The 18,916-nt window shown below is 33.4% G+C and overlaps 1 protein-coding gene across 1 annotated transcript in view; it reads right to left on the bottom strand.

The window, feature by feature from the left end:
* Positions 1-343: 343 nt before the first annotated feature.
* LOC136029646 (fasciclin-2-like) overlaps positions 344-18,916 on the bottom strand; it is an 83,369-nt gene continuing 64,796 nt past the window's right edge. The window contains exons 15-18 of the mRNA XM_065708147.1: positions 15,648-15,716; positions 7,828-7,962; positions 4,945-5,080; positions 344-2,529 (exon numbers count right to left, since the gene is read on the bottom strand). Coding sequence (XP_065564219.1) covers positions 2,427-2,529; positions 4,945-5,080; positions 7,828-7,962; positions 15,648-15,716 — 443 coding nt within the window. The 3' untranslated portion in view covers positions 344-2,426. The remainder of the gene's footprint in view (positions 2,530-4,944; positions 5,081-7,827; positions 7,963-15,647; positions 15,717-18,916) is intronic.

Genomic DNA, 18,916 nt, shown 5'->3' with positions numbered 1-18,916 from the left:
CTATACGGCTCTGAAGACGATTTCCATAAACAGAAGAAGCAGAAACAATCAAGGTGTAGGATTTCGATGCAGTATAGAAACGGTTGAAGTTCCAAATCACGAACCATATACTATTTCAACATCAATTTATAATGATATTTTACTGGTTCCGAAATTTAGCTAGCGCTAGGTTGAGCCAATCAGAATTTTCCAGACAATCCTTTTGAAAAATGTTGGCTCAAATTAGCGTTAGCTAAAACTCGGTATTAGAAATATCTGATTTTGAATAGGTTTTTAGCAAGTAAAAAAAAAAATTCCGATAAGGCTGGCCATCTTTTGATAAAATATGAAAGTACTACACAGATAAGCAAAATCATGTTTATTTATTGATAACTATGCCACAAAAGCAATAACTAAATAATCATACAAACTTAAAAAAGAACATAAAAATGGAATGATGATCAAATGTTCCCGTGTCCATAGTCAGTGGGTAATTGTGTTCAACGAAACTTCCAGCCTTGCCAAACACCCAGAAATTTGAATCAAAGATGAGAGGGTATCCAAATAAATTCTTCGAAATTCGGTACATTTCCACCGAAAAGTACCGAAGAAAAAAAGGAGGGGGAGATGGCTGGAGGGGATAAAAGAGTATTCAAATAAAAGCTGCATATTTATGGGCAGAGTCTGGTTATTTTCTAATGTCTACAAGAATAAAGAGTTCTAAGCTTGATATGATATTTTTCTAATGGGAAGTATTTCACAGCTGCTTACTGAGAAGTACGAAGTTGTAATTCTCAATTTTATAGAAAGGTTGAATAACAAAACACTGTTACTACAAATGTTGTTGTTATTAGGAAACCAAAGACATTAGAAATGCGATATGGATCAGGCTCAAGAACGTATCCAGGATTTTTTCATGGGGGAGGGGTCATTCTTTTGGGAAAGGAGAGACTACTAAAAAAACGGATGAAAAATTTGTTTACATGCATTATTGTTTACATTGGTGCGAGTTGGACATTACTTCGGGTACGAGGGAGGGGTGGTTAAAATCAGTATCCCCACCCCCTCTGGATACTGCATTGGTAGCCTGACTCAAGCTACCAAATTCTTCGCAAAACTATAATTCTAAATTTGATTTCAAATATAGTCCCCCACTTTTCTTCATAGTTTTTAAATTGTTATATTAATTCTACTAGCATGAAAAAGCAAGTAAAATTGGCAGAAAATTACAAATATTTCAGCATATCCTATTGTTAAAATTTTGATAAATTTTCAACAAGCGGCTGTTCCAAAATAAAAAGGTATTTATTCATTTCTGTAGGTGACTTTCGATGAAGCTAATGGCGGGATTTCTTCCTCTTACGAGTGAAAGTTCAGAAAAAAGAAGGTGATATCTTTCGATCTTAAGAATCTACGCGTAAAGCCGTTTGTTTTGTTTGTGTAGACATAGCTAAAGTGAAATAAAAGTGAAAATGAAAGAATGATAAATCATCAATTAGAGTTTGAGCATTCAGTTTTGTTTTTCACCCCCCACCCGTCTCCGAAATAAATACCCCCTCTCCCAAATGGCAGCCCTGCATGTCGTCTTGCTTTTAATCAATTGGGTTCTATCTGTATTATCTTTAATTTCAGTAGTTTCAAGTAATAAATTTCAAGTAATTTCAAGTAATTTCAGTAATGAAAGTTGTTTCGTTTTTAATTTATTCTACATAATCGCATTTAATCTGTGTTATATATTCACCCACCACGTATTTGTTACTAAATTTATTCATCTGAAACCTTCATAGGTAAACTTTCATTAGACTGTACATACATAAAGAGCAATTGTACTGTTTCAAATTTCTTTTATAGACAAAAAAAAACTATTCGTTGACAAAATACTTGCTGTTTAGAAAACAACCAGTAATAATATATAATACTGTATGTTTTGTTTAATTTTAAAGTATAAATTTATTTGTTAAAATATTTTAGTAAAAACTAATATATTTTACTTTTGATCAAAAAGAAAGAGAAAAAAAACTTGCTACTCACAAAACATATATAATAGCACATAAAGCGCTGAGTTTCATTATAAATATATTTTTGTCACAAGAACTTTCCCAGATGTTTTCTTTTCTAAAATAGAGGTCTCTAGCTGTACGTACACGAAAAAAAAGAAACAAAAAGGCTGCACTTAGGGAAAGGGTCTTTACTAGACTTAACTTTATACGGTAAACTTCTAAATATATACACGGGATGGTTATAAAATATGTTCAAATCAACTAAGCTCAAATATATATACAACGACTGAAAAAAAGAGAATCAACTCTGCAGTGGTATAAAAAGGAGAATAAAATTAAGACAAAGTAAAAAGATCAATTCACAGAAAACTGAGTTCCCGCTGTCACAAATTATACATTTGGCAATCATAAAAATATCTCAGTAATTTTTAATAGGGTCAGACTAGATTAAACGATTGAGTCCTTCGCAACACTGGTTTTAGATGCAGACTTCTTCATGTCGGGTAAGCTTTCCACTGAATTTGACACTGGAGCCTTCTTTTCGTTGTTTCTGAAAAAAAGGAAAGTGGAAATTAGGGTACTAAGGACGTAAAAAAATATATATTAAACTCCAGACCCATTTCGTTTCTGTTAATACCTGAAAACAACAATTTTTAAGATGGATCTTTTGGTTGTTGCAAAATTATGAGGTTTTTCGGGAATTATCACATTTAAGTAAGTACTGCCATGTTGAACCCAGAAAATAAACAAGCGAAACTAATTCTTTAAATTTTACAACGTTTTTTCCCTCCTTAAATACCAACCTTCAACAGTCCACTAAATCCCCAGGACCACTACACCTGCACCTACACCACTACCCATTCTTAAGGTGCTTGGTACCACATGTTCGTGGCTTATTTTTTGCTGATGTTTCCCTCTATTATTTTTATTTTAAGTTAGGCATCTGAAACATCTCTGGGACATCTTGCTATACGAGCCAAATTAACTTACTAAATTTTTATGGCCCTCTAAATCATGGCACCATTGGGCAATGGCCTAGATTGGCATGATTATAACATACGGCCACGATTAGGAGTCATTTCACTTCGATGGCCAGGTTTCATGGCTTTGGTAAAAAAATGGCAACGGTGCTCATTTTTAAATAGAAATCTAAAATACCTAGTTTTGTAGACATGCATATTTTTAGGAAGGCTTTCAGAAAATTTTTCTTTCAACCAGACATGCCAGCCTAGATAAGAAGGGATAAAAATGACGTTTGTATAACAATAACATAGTATGAATTCAAGACCAGGGAGACCGATAATGACATCAGAATTGGGAAATTACATAACTTATTATCCATTTCCACCCAGAGCGAGGCCAGTGGGAGATGAAAAATTAGAATCTTAATTTGCCCCCCCCCCTCTCATCTCGCTTAGGTTGAAAATGGGGTAATAAATTATGTAATTTTCCAATTCTGATGTCATTTTCGGTCTCCCCACTTGAATTAATAGGAAACAACCTTTGAATCCAATTGAAATGAATCCTAATCGTAAAGTTTGTAGGAAAACTTTCATGAAGATATTACTAATAAAAACAAACCGACAAAGAACAACAAATACATATTTTTCAATACAATATTCAAATAAAGGTTCCATAAAAAATGGCTAATTAGCTGCCTTGATATGCTGAATTACCGCCATAACACTTCCCGATAAGGCAGTACCCCTTTATGTAAACTGATACGAACAAATTTTATCAACCCAGTCTTTTTCACGTTTGATAAACCTAATTTTGATTAATTACAGTTTAGCCTGGGGTTTGATCCCCGTCACAGCAAGGTCAGGCGACAAGCTTGCTACTTGTCACAGTAAAAAAAAATCCCAGCAACAGAAACGTCAATTCGACCCCCTATGCGTCAACAATGGCTAAGGAGAATCTTTATCCTTTTTTTATGGTTTCTGAAAGAGAAGGAAAAGAGTAGTTTTGTTAACCTAGGCTATCAGAACAAGTTTTTATCAAAACATCCCTTTCGTTTTAAATAATTGACTTCTTATAGGGATTTTTCATTTGAATATATATCCTAAAAAAAACACTAGATTTAGGAAAACATCACCAGTTTTGAAAAAAAAACACTACACAATAAAGAAAATTATTATGAAATCTGATAAATCAATAGGGGTTGGCAATCCTGTAAGTGAATAGGGTTGTTTTCGTTTTACAGAGCTTTTCATGATATCGTGTCGTCTGTAGGTATTTATGCTCTTCGATTTAAACTTTATGACATTATGAGTTGCTGACAAGAAAAATAAAAAAAAAAATACAGAAAAGAATAAAGCAAAAATGAAATTTAGGCTAAGAAGGAGGTTATGAGGTGGAATTAGAATTACCAAATTCTTCTATAGTTATGAAAAGGTTACATGCATACTCGACTCTGTCTGCCTGCTCCAGCCGATAACTAGGCCCTTTCGCCCTTACACACGCAGCCTTACACTTTCATTGCTCGCCACTATACTCTTATCGGTAAAATGAAAACTATATATTAGTTTCAAGTGTACATTGAAGACAGCTCTAGATAAAAATATTGAATTGCCAATTACGTAAATACAACACGCCTTGAAATCCAGATTAAACAAATAAATATACCGTAGCCCGACCCTAAGCATTTGTAATTCTTGACACTCTTTTGGCTTTGACTAAGCCTAATGCTGCAACATAGTCACAATTATTTCTTCTGAATTTATTTAATTCGCAAAAAAAAACTAAGGCAAAAGGATCAACATATCTATCACAAAACTTATTGCGATGTCGAATTTGATTCTAGCACTGGCAACAGTTTATTCTTTCTTCAATTGTAACCCCTCGTATGATAAAAGGGGAAATATGAAAACAGACAAATTAGGGATGCTGAAGTGGTCTTTGGAGGTCAGATGACCCACAGTTTAGGATACCTACTAAAAAATGGAGGTACAGGTTAAAGACTTACCCGTTTATCATTGGGGCAGTCTCTCTCTCTTCCAATTCATTTTGAAGAGGTGATTTGTCAGTACCATTATTTTCTTCAGATATTTTCTCATGATTTGACTTGCCACAAGTACGAGTATATATCCATGCGATAGCACCTGGAAGAAAGTTTTTTTATTTACAAACTTATCATTGATTTTATGCCTAAAGCCATTTTTAATTTAAGACCACTGAAAACTAAATATATCTTTAGGAGCCGATTGACAACGTTTATAATAGATGTTTGCCGCTTTTCGGGTTGGTTGAACTTCCGTTGGTCTGTCTATGTCTAAGCGTTTTGAAGGTTAATCGCTAGCTTATTTTTATAATTACTGGATTGATTCCTCACAAAGTTGCTACACACGATGCTAATTTTATTTAGATCCAAACCCCAGTAAACCCAAGGCTTTGCACTCTGCTCAGTATACAAAACCACGAGTAAACTGCTATCTGATTTGAAAGAAATTGAGGATATAAGTGGATTTCTTCAAACATTGAGAACATATCGTATAAATCAGTATGGTTCTAGAATTATTTAATGGTTAAATTATAGCAAATGAGTTTCTAATTTCTGTAGCTGTGAGACAAGTAAGCGACAGAGATGTCAACCTCGAAAGCCTGTAAGTTTCCATGTTACGAGTCGAGTTAGGACTTTCGAGCATACATCATTATCCAGTGTCATTCAAATAGCCTGTAAGTGAAGGAGCAGAAATCAGATGTTTTACTATTGAATCCACTCAAGCAGGGTATGATGATCCCAGAGTGGTATTCCCCACTGCCTCCCCTACAACAATACTAGGCGTAGCATTTTCGAATTAGTACTCATTTAGGCTGAGTGTCGGCAGTATCATATAAAAAGGCTACAACTCAATCCAGAACTTAGCAAGTATGCACAGGATCGGCTTTGCAGATTGCTTCGCCCATTTTCCATTGTGAAAAAACCATCTAAATAAGTCTTTGGGACTATCGTTGGAAAAATTCAATTGCTTCCCTCAGCGCCCTTAATATTTTTTTCTTAAATCATATGCTGCCTGAAATTAGAGATCCAACAACAGGAAAAACTGTCAACCTGAAGATTGACAGTTTGACAAGGATGAGGGAATATCGACCACGCCATTACTGTTCTTAAACGTTATGTCCTTGGTTAGTTTAGCGTTCTGTTTGATCTCCTATTTGTATTAGATATGAATGTGGTGATTGCTTAATTAATTACCCACCTTGCAAGTCAATGGAACCTTGCAGGTTATCACAACAGATCAATTTTATTTTGAGCGTGATCTTGGAAAAATATCCATCAAAAAATTTTTTTATTTTGGACTAGATTTTTTAGTTAAGTTAGCTTATTCTTATTTTGTACAATTCCAGGGAACCAAATTCATGAACTTACTAAGCAAAAAAAAGGATGTCAACAGAGATAAAAAAAAAAAAAAAAAAAAAAACACACAGAAAATTTTGTCTTGTGTGAATCAGACTATGGGGGAACTGTATTTCTATGGGGTGATTTTCCACGAGGGGAGATACACAAGACTAAGTATTCAGTGATACAATCAGCTTTAACCAGCAAAGCTCAGTTACCTGGAACTGTAGCCTATACCAGGCTTATCCTCGTGCATTGGGTTCGTTCCCAAACTATGAAACCCTGCTTATTTATCCCTGGAAAAAGAAGATCTGCCATCCTTCATATGCATGACATGGCCTAACCGCTTTAACCTCTCTTTCATTATAGCCCTAGAAAGAAGGGCTGAAACACAGTTTCTGTACAGCCTTTTTTTTTTACATACATTCAGTCCAATGAATACCTTAAACTAATCTTATACATTTCCTCTGAAAAACATATCGTAATTATGACGTTCTTCTTTGTGAAGCTGCTATAAAAAAAAGAAGTCTTCTCTAATTTATTTAATCTTCAAGTTTTTTCTTATACCCTATAGAAAAAAAATTTTAATTATAGAAAAATTTCTACAGAATTTTTTTTTTGGGGAGGGGGTGTCGAGATGCAGTTGTATACCTATAAATTTCATACATGGTTATTAAATAATGTTTATTTTTCACAAGCTATGTATAAATAAACAATAAATGATAAATAAACATTGCCATCAGAATCAACGGTACACTAACAAAACTATTAACTTTAATTTATAATTCGAACAGAAAAACGTTGTCGTGGCCAACAATCTGTCTTCTTTACAACTTTATCTTGATGCTTACTTTACGCTGTTAATCAATTCGGAAAGAAACAGCTCCTTCACTTTATAGTTTTAACAGACTTAACAAATTATAGTTAATATTATGTTATTTAATTACTACTTCCTGCTCTTATCGTTTTTTTTTTAGGTGACTTAGTTTAAGGGTTTTTATTTTAAAAAGAAGCCAAAATATCCCAGTACAGGAACACACGATATTGTGTACATTTATCAAAGATTAATTAGATTAAACTGTCGATCTACACAGGAAACAGATATTTTCTTTCATTTTTTTTTTTTTTTAATCTTCATTTGCTTTGATGCTAGACAGCATTAATAATAGCGCCATAAGGATCATGACTATAACCCTCATCTGCCAATAGAAAACGTTCATGAAACCAACAATTCATTTTTAATACGATTGGGGTTTTTTGGATGTCCAAAAATAAAGTTACCTAAAAAGCCTCTTGACATGGACCAAAACAACAATTCTTGAAATACGTTTGCTCCGTCAATTTTTTCATCAAGATTTATCCATCTTACCAAAAATCACTTTCGTAATTTCGTTCTGGCAATGTCTGACTCCTCGCCACACCTGAAGTCCACTATTATTGTTTCCTTTTTTAAAATAGCTAGCTGCCAAAAACACACAAAACAACAAACAAACAAAGAATTAATCTTACCGACACGTTTCGTGAGACAGCAAGCAGTATCAACAATGATAGAAATGATGAGAACTGCAAGGACAACAGCAAGTGCTACAATATTTGACCCACTCAAATAATCCATCGATTGTTGCTCAGTAGCCTCAATTGAACCTAATGAAATAATTCTATTTTAATGATATTGTATTTGTAGCAAAATTCTACCTTATACGGCAATGTACGATTTTATTGCCTTCAGCCAAACGGAGTACATTCAATGCCGTCAATACAAACTATGCAGCTGCAGGTCTGAAATTAAATGCCCAGCAAAAAAATTAACTCCGTAAGCCCCAGTTACTATTTCAATTCAGATAACTTAAATCCCACGAAAACTGCGGTGTCAATCGATTTCACATGTAAAAACAGAATTGCTGAATTTAATCTTCAATGGGTTTTTAACGTCCTTCTGCTAATCTTTCTTTCACTTCTTTATACACCTTGATTTGTTTCAATTATAAAATGATTGAAATTAATTTTTTTTAGAATATATATATATATATATATATATATATATATATATATATATATATATATATATATATATATATATATATATATATTTCTTTTGTTAAGACGATTGGCTCTTCAGGTCATTTTTTGACCAGGAGGTTAAGGTCATTTTGTTACCTTCTTTAAAGTTTTTTTTTTGAACTAATTATGCTCCAAAATATTGGCGTTTTGTCCTGTTTTTATCACTGGCCGAAAGTTTTACTCGTTTTTCTCCGTTTAATGCTTTTCATTAAGTTATTTCAAAACGGGACGAATCGAGAGCGTATAAAAAACTCCATTGTTAGACGAATGATAAAATAGCTTAATCATTTCTAGGATGTGATATAAAAACAGAAGTAAATAAGTATATTACTAAAGATCCTTTTATTCTGTAAATATGAAATTTCAATAACTATGTAAGAAACAGTAACAATTACCAAAGGATTTCACAGGTAATTAAGAGGAGCGTCTTTAATATTACATGAGATACGGACGGGAGAGAGGTAGGATAGATAATGAGAGAGAGAGAGAGAGAGAGAGAGAGAGAGAGAGAGAGAGAGAGAGAGAGAGAGAGAGAGAGAGAGAGAGAGAGAGAGATTATAATTTTCTATAAGAAGACCAGCCTATGATGTTTCTTGCATCAAAGGATTTATTGAGTTACGAACAAAAATTCCTACAGCTAAAACTCAAAACAGTGAACAATCTTTACCATGCTAGAAGCGTATCTTCAAACTCTCCATGCATGCTGGAAATATGGCAACTAGGTATTGTAACTAGACATTATATAATCAGCTAAAATATTTAGCCTTGTCAGGACAACAATCTTTCATTCTCGAAGTCTAAAGCAAAAAGAATTTTTCAAATGATAGCCCTTTCAAATAAATTCTTTCCCTAAATTTTTCATCAACCTCGGGTACATTTATTAAACCCTATGAGCCACTGAGAAAAGCATTGGTACGTGCTGTGTTAAGTTTTTCAAATGATAGCTCTTTCAAATAAATTCTTTCCCTAAATTTTTCATCAACCTCGGGTACATTTATTAAACCCTATGAGCCACTGAGAAAAGCATTGGTACGTGCTGTGTTAAGTTAGTCTAAAACACCAAATTAGCATGGAACTCCTCTTCAATTGTGACATCTCTATGCATCACGACAGTTTAACTGAATGCTATTTCCAATTGTTATTTTTAGCTTTTTTATTATCTTTATCAACTTGAAGGGTAGCCTTTTCAAAAATATAGTTATATTTACTTTTTTATTGCATAAATAAGAATCAAGGGACGAAGTAATACTACAGCAAAAACAAAAATAGAAATCTATTGTCACCAATATTTCGGCATTTCCTGAGACATTTGCAAGGTGTCATAACAGCAGGTACAAATTTACATTATCTCAATAGAAAAAAGAAAATATGAAACGACAACTGTATTATAACAACACTTTACAAAACACAACAAGTTAAAAAGGTTAGCAAAAGAAGTGGCAACACTGTTGTAGGGGTCATTAGTTACAGGCCACAACACCAAGGGTTTGAAGGGCAGAATCCGTTCGGCTAAAAAAGCATTTAAAGTCTATCTAGCTATTAAGCGATGTTTTTATAAAATGAGGTTACCACGACCACAAACAAACAGGCATCAGGGCCTTACCTTGTGATGTAACTGCAGTTGAATCGCTTTTCTTTCTTCGGAACAAAGGTTCAATTGTTATGTTCAGTAATAGGTAGTAGGTCCAGTTTCAGTTAAAGTGAGGTCCAACGGAAACGAGAAGTTCATGAAAGGAGCAATTTATTTGAATTTACCTTCTTCTATCGTTTGGAAGTTGAGAAATTTTTTCAATACATATGTTGGATCTCATATACTTTTTGATTTAAAAACTAGTGCTAATGAGTCAATAACTAAAATTCTCCAAAAGCTTAAAATCCGATGTGAAGAAGTCTGGCTTACTCTCATTAACAAAAAGATATCTTTTTTTACTTTTTTAATATCTCATACAAAGGGAAATAGCTTTAAGTTTATCAAGATAGTGTTTGGTAAGATACTACTGTATAGAAAAGTTTAAAAAAAAAATAATGGATAATATCAAAAATAGTTGCCACTACAGTTTTTTAATGCACCGTCGTGTCCATTTAAAAAAAAACAGCATCTCTTCGGATAGCTTGTAGAGTAAAATATAAGATATCACTGTAGCATTGTGAAAATTTTCGATCTAAAAGTAAGCAGTAATTAAGAACAAGTCAATCAGTGTTGTTGTGTTAACGAAACATTCTTGATTACGACTAGGCTTTCTGGTTCAGTTGTATAAGTCTCCGACCAGCAAATATAGTTCAATATATCAAGCTAGGCTAATAGGATTGTAAAGAGTTCATTGAGCTATATTTACTTTTTTGATTTGTTGCGGAGGCACAAGACTTAACCACAATATAATTTTTTCCTTTTAAAGTTTGATTTGAAATGCAAACCAAATCTGCCCACTTTTTGTAAATATACTTGTATATATATGTATATGTATATATATATATATATATATATATATATATATATATATATATATATATATATATATATATATATATGTATACATATATATATATATATATATATATATACATATATATATATATATATATATATATATATATATATATATATATATATATATATCATTTTCAGATTTATCTTAGTGGATCAATGCAGAATAATCAAGGCGCAAGTTTGGTTTTGAACAACAAAAAGTTCAGATGCACCGCCAATCTACACGGCCAGTCAATAACTTTGGACGATGGGTCAACCATAAAAAGCAACATGCCATTTTTTATATTACTATCTTTTGATTTGTGTCAGGAGAGGGTGGGGAGAGAGAAAATCTCATTCCCTCTCCTTCTTTGTGCAAGTGTAAAGAGAGTATATTTGTATTTTCAATGTTTGTCTTGAATTTGGTAGTTCAGTGGTTCACTTTGTGTGTTTATGAAAGTACATGACGTGTCCCCAAGGACATGCACTAGATCCTTCAGTAAAACAATATTAAAAATAAAGTTCTACAACAAAAATCAAAGAGGAACAGTATAACTAAAAATGACGAATAATTAGCTCATTTAAGGAGTCAAACTAAAACAACAAGAAATTTGAACAACTAATAAATTTAAGAACTTCTTTGTCACAGCACATTCTTTGTCAACCTGCAAGAGACTCTAGGTGGACGTGCCTTTCTAAACAGCTAACAAACAAGCATTGGTCCAATAAGAGAGTCATATTTAATCCCGCCGCTTACCCGTGCCATTTAACCAAACACTTCGAAAACTATAGTTTCAATGACTATCTTAGTTCTATCCTAGGAATGACGCACGAACAGACATTTAAATACTTTGTAAAAGTTGAGCAATAGCCTTTGAACAAGATCTTATTCCTTTAAAAAAAAATAATACTCGCGTTTATTATTCACCAGTTGACTCATATACTATAACTAAATTAACCCCTTTCAGTGGTTCTTACTCGAGCTTTTTGCTTTGAGAGTATCAACTATAGACACACACGCAGGGAAGCGATGACTTATCTTGGATCGTGTATTCGTTTTTCCCAAAGTTTTGTACCCCCAAGACAAAATTCGAGTACTTACAAGACTACCCAGTATTTTTTTTCTTCGTAGTTTTCTTTTTATTGATAATATGAAAACACTCTTTACCGAGTTTAAAGCTCATTCTAAGATGCGTAACACTAAACATAACCCAACAAAGCTTCCATGGATTCTGATTTTTTTTTTTTTTTTTTCAAGAACACAAAAGATTCCCAGAACTTAGCACAGTTGCTACAAGCGGACTTTTTCGTACCAACTGTGTGTAAAATATTGGAACTGCTGAGTTCAGTACCCAAAGATAATTTACTAGGCACTAATTTATGGCAGGACTTTTTTCGGTGGTACCAGTTAAGTGAAGCGAAAATAAATCATCCATCAATACGTGATTGAATAGGGTTGAGCTCAATATCCTCAATTTGAGGAGGGAAGCGAGTACCATTTGAATCAAACAATACGAATGATAAAAATTAACTTCGCTCTCTACTCCAAACCCCCCAAAAATATTGATAAAGCTTCGGATTTGGATGACTGAATGAACCTTTATTCCGTTCAACGAAATTTCTCCAATAGTTGGTATTCCCCCAAAACGCGTTTGATGCCTCTGAAAAAGAGCCTTGTTTCACTCCTTTAAGCTCTCGCAATTCACTGGAAGTGTGTCCTTGCATTTTCATCCATTTTGACTTTTATCTTCTGTTAACCTGGTCTAAAAAGGCCTAAGAGTAGGTGTAAGAGTTTTTTTTTGTTTTTTACAAATAGTTCTTTTATTTTTCCAATAAGATTTTCATGAATTCAATCAAAGTAGTCACACTACAAATTAAACAGGAGATCCACTAATTAACATAGAAGGAAAACGGATTCTACACCTGTCCCACAATATAGCTAGTTGAGAATTATAGAAAGCATCCATAATTGTACTTCCCAAGTCAAATTATCACCGCAACTGTTCAAAATAAACTTTTCTGTAGATTACTTGTCCTTCAGTCATGCTGCGGGAGGTGGCGGGGGGGGGCAGTTATCCAAGAATTGGAATGGTAAAAAATTAAACTCTAATTAGATTGTACAACAAAAATGAGCTGTAAAAATCTAAATAATATAAGCTTCAATTCAAATACAGAAACTAAAAAAAAATTATAAATTTTCAAAATAGGACACATTTTCTTAAAGTCCAATTCCCATGAGTACTTAGCTAGAAAATCAATATTTAGGTATAATTATTGTCAACCAATCATATTTTGTTTCTCTTTTATAAGTCTTATTGGTCCACAATGATGGATGTCTAGCTAGACACATATGAGAACGGGGCTTTAAGGAATTCTTCACATCCCACTTCAAGTCTTGGTATCAGGGAAAAACTTCTAGTTATTAACATTGGGAAGTTCAATACCCCAATAAGCTGATTAAACCTCTTAATCAGAGTGCCCCTAAAGTTCAACAAGGAAAATACCCCCAACCCTCATTATCAGAAATTAAATTTAATTCCTCTTTGAAAAAGATCTTGCTTAATATTACAAGTCACCTTTGAATTATGAATGCTTTCAAAAAAGGCTGTTGTAAATACAAGGCTAGGGCAAAACCTTCAGCTTGAAAAAATAAAATGTTCTACGTAGGAGCCCAGGATCTAGCGACACCCTTATATTGTCATTGTCACGTCTAAAGGTCGTATCTGAAAGTTTCCCTTTTGATGTAAGTACAATAAACCGTTGGCTAAGCTGTTTTCATGGGGAGGATCAATGGGGCAATTTATTTTCAATCACAATTTCATCTTTTTAATCTATATTGCTCAGCTACTAAAAAGAACATGCCAAGCAGCATTTTCCGACATTTATCTCAAAAGTGTAAAAATGTCAGATGCCCCCTATAGGCGTAACAATGCGGATATTTAACAAGGGTCTTTGTAAGGCCGGCCAAAACCTGACTGCTTTGTCAGAGAAAATTAACGTCATTCTACAGAACGTACGGAATTTTTAAATTAGGATTTGCCCTATAACTAAAATAGCATTTGTTGGTCTTAGAAAAGAGGTATACACCATACTTTACGTTTTAACCCTAATCATTAACCTATATACAATTTTACAAAAAAAAAGAAAGAAAAAACGACATACAATTCAAATAACTGACTGTAACTTAAAATAGGACATATCTTAAGGCGTTTAAAACTTGTACAAAAGCAATTCTCTATATTTACTGTTAGATCTCAAAATAAGCTCAACTCACTTCGAAAAAAAGGTATAACCTGGTTGTCTGACGAAGATTGTAACCACGAAATCAGTTACAAAATAATAAAACAAACTAAAATCAAGGAAGTAAAATTTGGCCACTGTCTGCCCCTATGACTATTTTTAACAAACGAAACCGAGACACACACTTTCCTCTGACATGAACAAAATTGGTAGAGTTAGAACCGGTTGTTCCGTAAAAACGATTATTTCAATTTAATGAAAAGCAAAATCTTGACAAAAGCAAACAAAAAGTTTGTTTGCGAACGAATGGCGTTAAGGTTTAAAAAAAAAAAAAAACACTTCTGCATTATGATACTCAGTCTCGGGCGAATTATTTTATGATTCACTAATTGTTGTAGCCCAACCCCCACCCACCCTTAATCACTCGCTTCTTCTTTGGTTCATTTTGGAACATAGACAGTCAATGGTCGATGGTGTATTCACTAGAGTCAATAGTAAAAACAGAGCCAGATCTTCAATGAGATTTTAAATTCATTTAATAGCAAATAAGCTTAAACTAAACACTAAATATGAAAATTTGAGTTTCCAGTCTGTTTTAAAGAAAACATAACAAAACATAGGATTTACCGTTGATGACAGGGTCTTCTCAAATTATTTAATGTTTTCGTAACGTAGAATTGGGAATTCGACTAGCCAGGGTAGCCTCTATTGACTTTTTGTCCCTATTAGGTTAGGAGTAGCTATATTTTGGGGTTGTTTTTTTCTGAGCTTTCATTTTTTTCCTTGATTTATCATATGTATTTTTTTGGCAGTTCATAATTTTTTCGTCAATAGGTGGGTTTCAATTCGAGCGCACCTCACTGTTGACTCTATTTGAATATTTTTGCTTGTTTGTTTAGTGAATGCCTGGAAAACATGTGAGCAGAGGGCATCTTCCCTAGTCAACATTAATTAGCCTTTATATCGGCTATAAACTACTTTATTTTTAGGCACTGGTATATTCATATAGATTATATTGCCAGTAAAGCCAACCAATCGAACATATTCTGTCCATGGAAAATCTAATACATCTCATTTTTCTCTATACGATCTTAAAAGCACTTGGAATCTAGCCAAACAGGGTTTTTGAACCAATACATAAAATATAGATACATCAAGTAGAAAAAGATCTAGAATTTTTACTTCGTAGTCATTGCACTGGCTATTAAAGATATAGCTAAGGTACAATATCGTATCTCTAGATGAAAAGCACTTTAATTTTTGGAGACACAAAAGCAATCCAAAATCATCAAATAAAATTCAACTTTAAACGTGGCACTAAACTTATAACACTTATATGATCCATAGAAATTCGGCAACCCAAAAAGCGTCGACCCAAATGTCATGCACCAGCAGCGTTGTCAAATCAAAGCAAAAAACACAAAGCGATATGCCCTTTATAATGTCACATTCACACAACTCAACACCGGAATGTATTATCATAAAAGAATTCCTTTCTAAATGGATTAGTCTATATCCCCAAATCATGCTCTAAAAGCACTCAAAACGAATAAAAACAGACCAATTGTTCCAACTGTTGTGGCACTCGTCGTCGAAATCGCTGATGATTTTGTAGTTTTGCGACTTGGATCTAAGAAATCATCCGTATAAGCATTTGTATCAAAATAATATTTCGTGTACGATTTTTATCAACGTGACGCAACTCAAAAGACTAGCTTGCCAAGCATCAAATTTTTAGCGAGCAACTTTTTGCCAAACAGAAAGTAAACTGAATTTGGAATTTACTTTTGATTAAGCTATAGCCAAACTCGGCCTTGGAAGCGATAGAACAGAATACAGGCTTAATAAAAAGGACAACTTCTTCAAGGGCACAAAAAAAGATAAAAAGGAGAACCTATTTGACATTCTGGCAACATGAAACATGATTAGTTATTAAGAATACTTTAAACGATAGCAGTACACAGGTTTGGCCATTACAAGGGGGAGGGGGCAAACATAAAAATCCTCCTACGCCCCCATTTGCCTGTGGTATCGCTTGGATATATATTGGTGGGAATACCCCCCCCCTTCCCCTGTGTAGAGACATACCCATATCATATAGTTTTTATCTAGTCAAAACTTAGGTAAAGTATCACTTTTTGGTCGATTACAAGATTGAGTACAAGTATCTTCTATGTATATATATACAAGCTGTCTGGTTTGTATACTTATTGGCTGCATTCAATATACCCATTTATTCACATGATGAGGTGGTAGAGATTTCGCCCAGCTAGGGGGAAAGTAATTTTGCTTTTAACGGATAAAAGCTTACTGTTGAATTAAACAACAGATTATAGAAGTCTAACAAGCCGATGCCTGTTCACATTTTAACTTTGCAATTGGTACGGTACTTCTTTATAAAAAGCTTTTTTGTTGTTGATGAAATCTTGAACAGCTTCGTATGGATATTCTGACCCTCTTATTGGATGTTTTTGTGATGTTGTGAATGTGGAACTGTTTGTGATCTCATATATATGAGAGACATCTCTGTTTGACGTCTATGTAGCTTTCTTTAACATTTCTTCATGGAACTAGTCTTGTTTTTATGCTGTCCGCTGAGGGACAAGGTATGATGCTTTCAGTTTTTGGGGTTATTTATAAGATCGGTGGGGATGAATTTTGTTTCATTGGAGAGCTAAAGTTGAGATATATTTTGCTAAATTGGAGCACCAATGACAATGAAAATGAAATCAGATCGTTAGGATACTGATTCAGAAATGGGTACTGATCGTTAGGAATACTGATCGTTAGGGAAAAGATCTTTAGGATACTGATTCAGATACTAATTCATGAAATCAGATCGTTAGGATACTGATTCAGATACTGATTCATGAAATCAGATCGTTAGGACACTGAAATCAGATCGTTAGGAAGTAGAAACTTGAACAGCCGTATATATCATAAAAAATAGGATAAATCCGGAATACATTTTTAATGATAAAGACATCCATATGCGACAACGCAGCTTTGATTGTTGGGGTGCCAAATAAAAAAAAAATAAATGCGGGTTAAAATCTGGAACATAATAAGCAAGAAACACATCGCAACAAACATCATAAGAAGCTTTAGCTTTTCTTTGAAGGAGTGGTTATATTTGGCAGTCAACAAACTGTGTAAATTTAATTTTTAAGGAAGAAAAGCGTTGTCAAGGTGGCAACAGTGACGATGTGTTACTACCCTAAAAACTTTACATTTAAAAAAAAAACTAAAAGATAAATCTTAGATTTTCATGTACGAATTGAAATAGATAGATCGAGAGGAGAAACAAAATGTTGCTGCTTGGGGCAGCAATGGGAGGAACTCGGCTAGGGACGCAAAAAAGAGTACAAAGCAAAATAAAACACAACAGCACCCACAAAAAAGCATAATTTTTGTGTGGGAATATCGAAGTTTCATGGTCAAAAGACCTTCTGTGGCCCTCCTCTTGAGCCGTCACTGAATATACAAATAACAAATGTGTTATGATTTAAAGGACATTAGATATAAATATATTTATATGTTGTTGTTTTTTTACCAGTAGTTTTAAATATATTTTGAAACCTGACCTATTAAATAAAGACTCAATAAAGATAAAAAAAAAAATAACGCGCAAAGGCAAAAAGAAAACAGTGGGAGAAGAACTCACTCTTTGCACATTATGCCCCAGAACTTACAATAAGCAATCAAATCACTTTCGAAAGGTAACACAAAACCAGCGCGGACGTGACGATCTCAGAAACGTAACTAACACAAATTTTATTATTTTCTCTTTTTGGATTCAATAACTCTTGATTATGTTAGCTTTCTTGTTCTTTATTTGCAACTACAAATTCAGCTTCTTTCAACAGTGATGGATGGTAGATGTTTGTTTTTTATTTCAGTTTGGAATCCAAAAATCCAAATTATCCCATTAATTTCTTTTTCAAGAATAATTTCTATTTTTAAGCTAAACGGTAAATAATGATTTTAAACAATAAACAAATTGTCTGTGAATAGAATTTGTTGATGAATAAACGATATTTAATAAAAACTAAAAGTGCGAATATATTTATTATGATCCTTAAAACTGAATAAACCAGATTTGATACCTCCTCCCTCCACTGCCACAATACTTTGCTTGATGTTTCTTATAGTTTCTTTCATTTTACTCTTATTTCGTCTATTTATTGCGTCTTTCAACTTATACCCCTTATCTCTCCCACCCAGAACAAATTAAAGTAGAGCTTACGTGTTTATTTTTATTACGTTTCACCTACTCATGGTATTCAACTACTCGAACAAGGTAAAAATTACGTAGCCAGTGGCTACATAATTAGGTACCATGGTACAACTAGGTACCATATTAGGTACCATGACTTATGCTCATTTTACACAGTCTTTCCATGGATTTGCCGAGTAACTATATTGTTTTCTTCAACCCTGGATGCATCGATAAATGGAGAAAAAATAGCTTTCATTGACTATATACCAGTAGATAGTAAATACATAGCTCAATGAACAGCCAAAATTTACAAAATCGTTTTAAGATATTTGTTGAAAATGTGCAAAAAACACCTTGCGTATGGACTTCATGTGATCAAGCACACCTTAAGAATATCGGAAGATAAACATGGACATACGCAACAGTATATAGCAGTCACTCTGCATTATCTTTTGCTCTTATCCTATTGGACTGGTTTTAGATGACAACAACTATAGTTGTTTGAATATCTTTCGTTTTTTTATTGTAGTGTTTAGTTTAATCATTTTTATAATACATATTAATTTATTTAAGCTAGTTATTTCCTATCTCCTCTCCCTTTTTACAAAAGC

Source organism: Artemia franciscana, chromosome 7, assembly GCF_032884065.1.
Source record: "Artemia franciscana chromosome 7, ASM3288406v1, whole genome shotgun sequence".
Classification (NCBI taxonomy): Eukaryota; Metazoa; Arthropoda; class Branchiopoda; order Anostraca; family Artemiidae; genus Artemia; species Artemia franciscana.
This window is presented reverse-complemented; position numbering and strand designations above follow the sequence as displayed.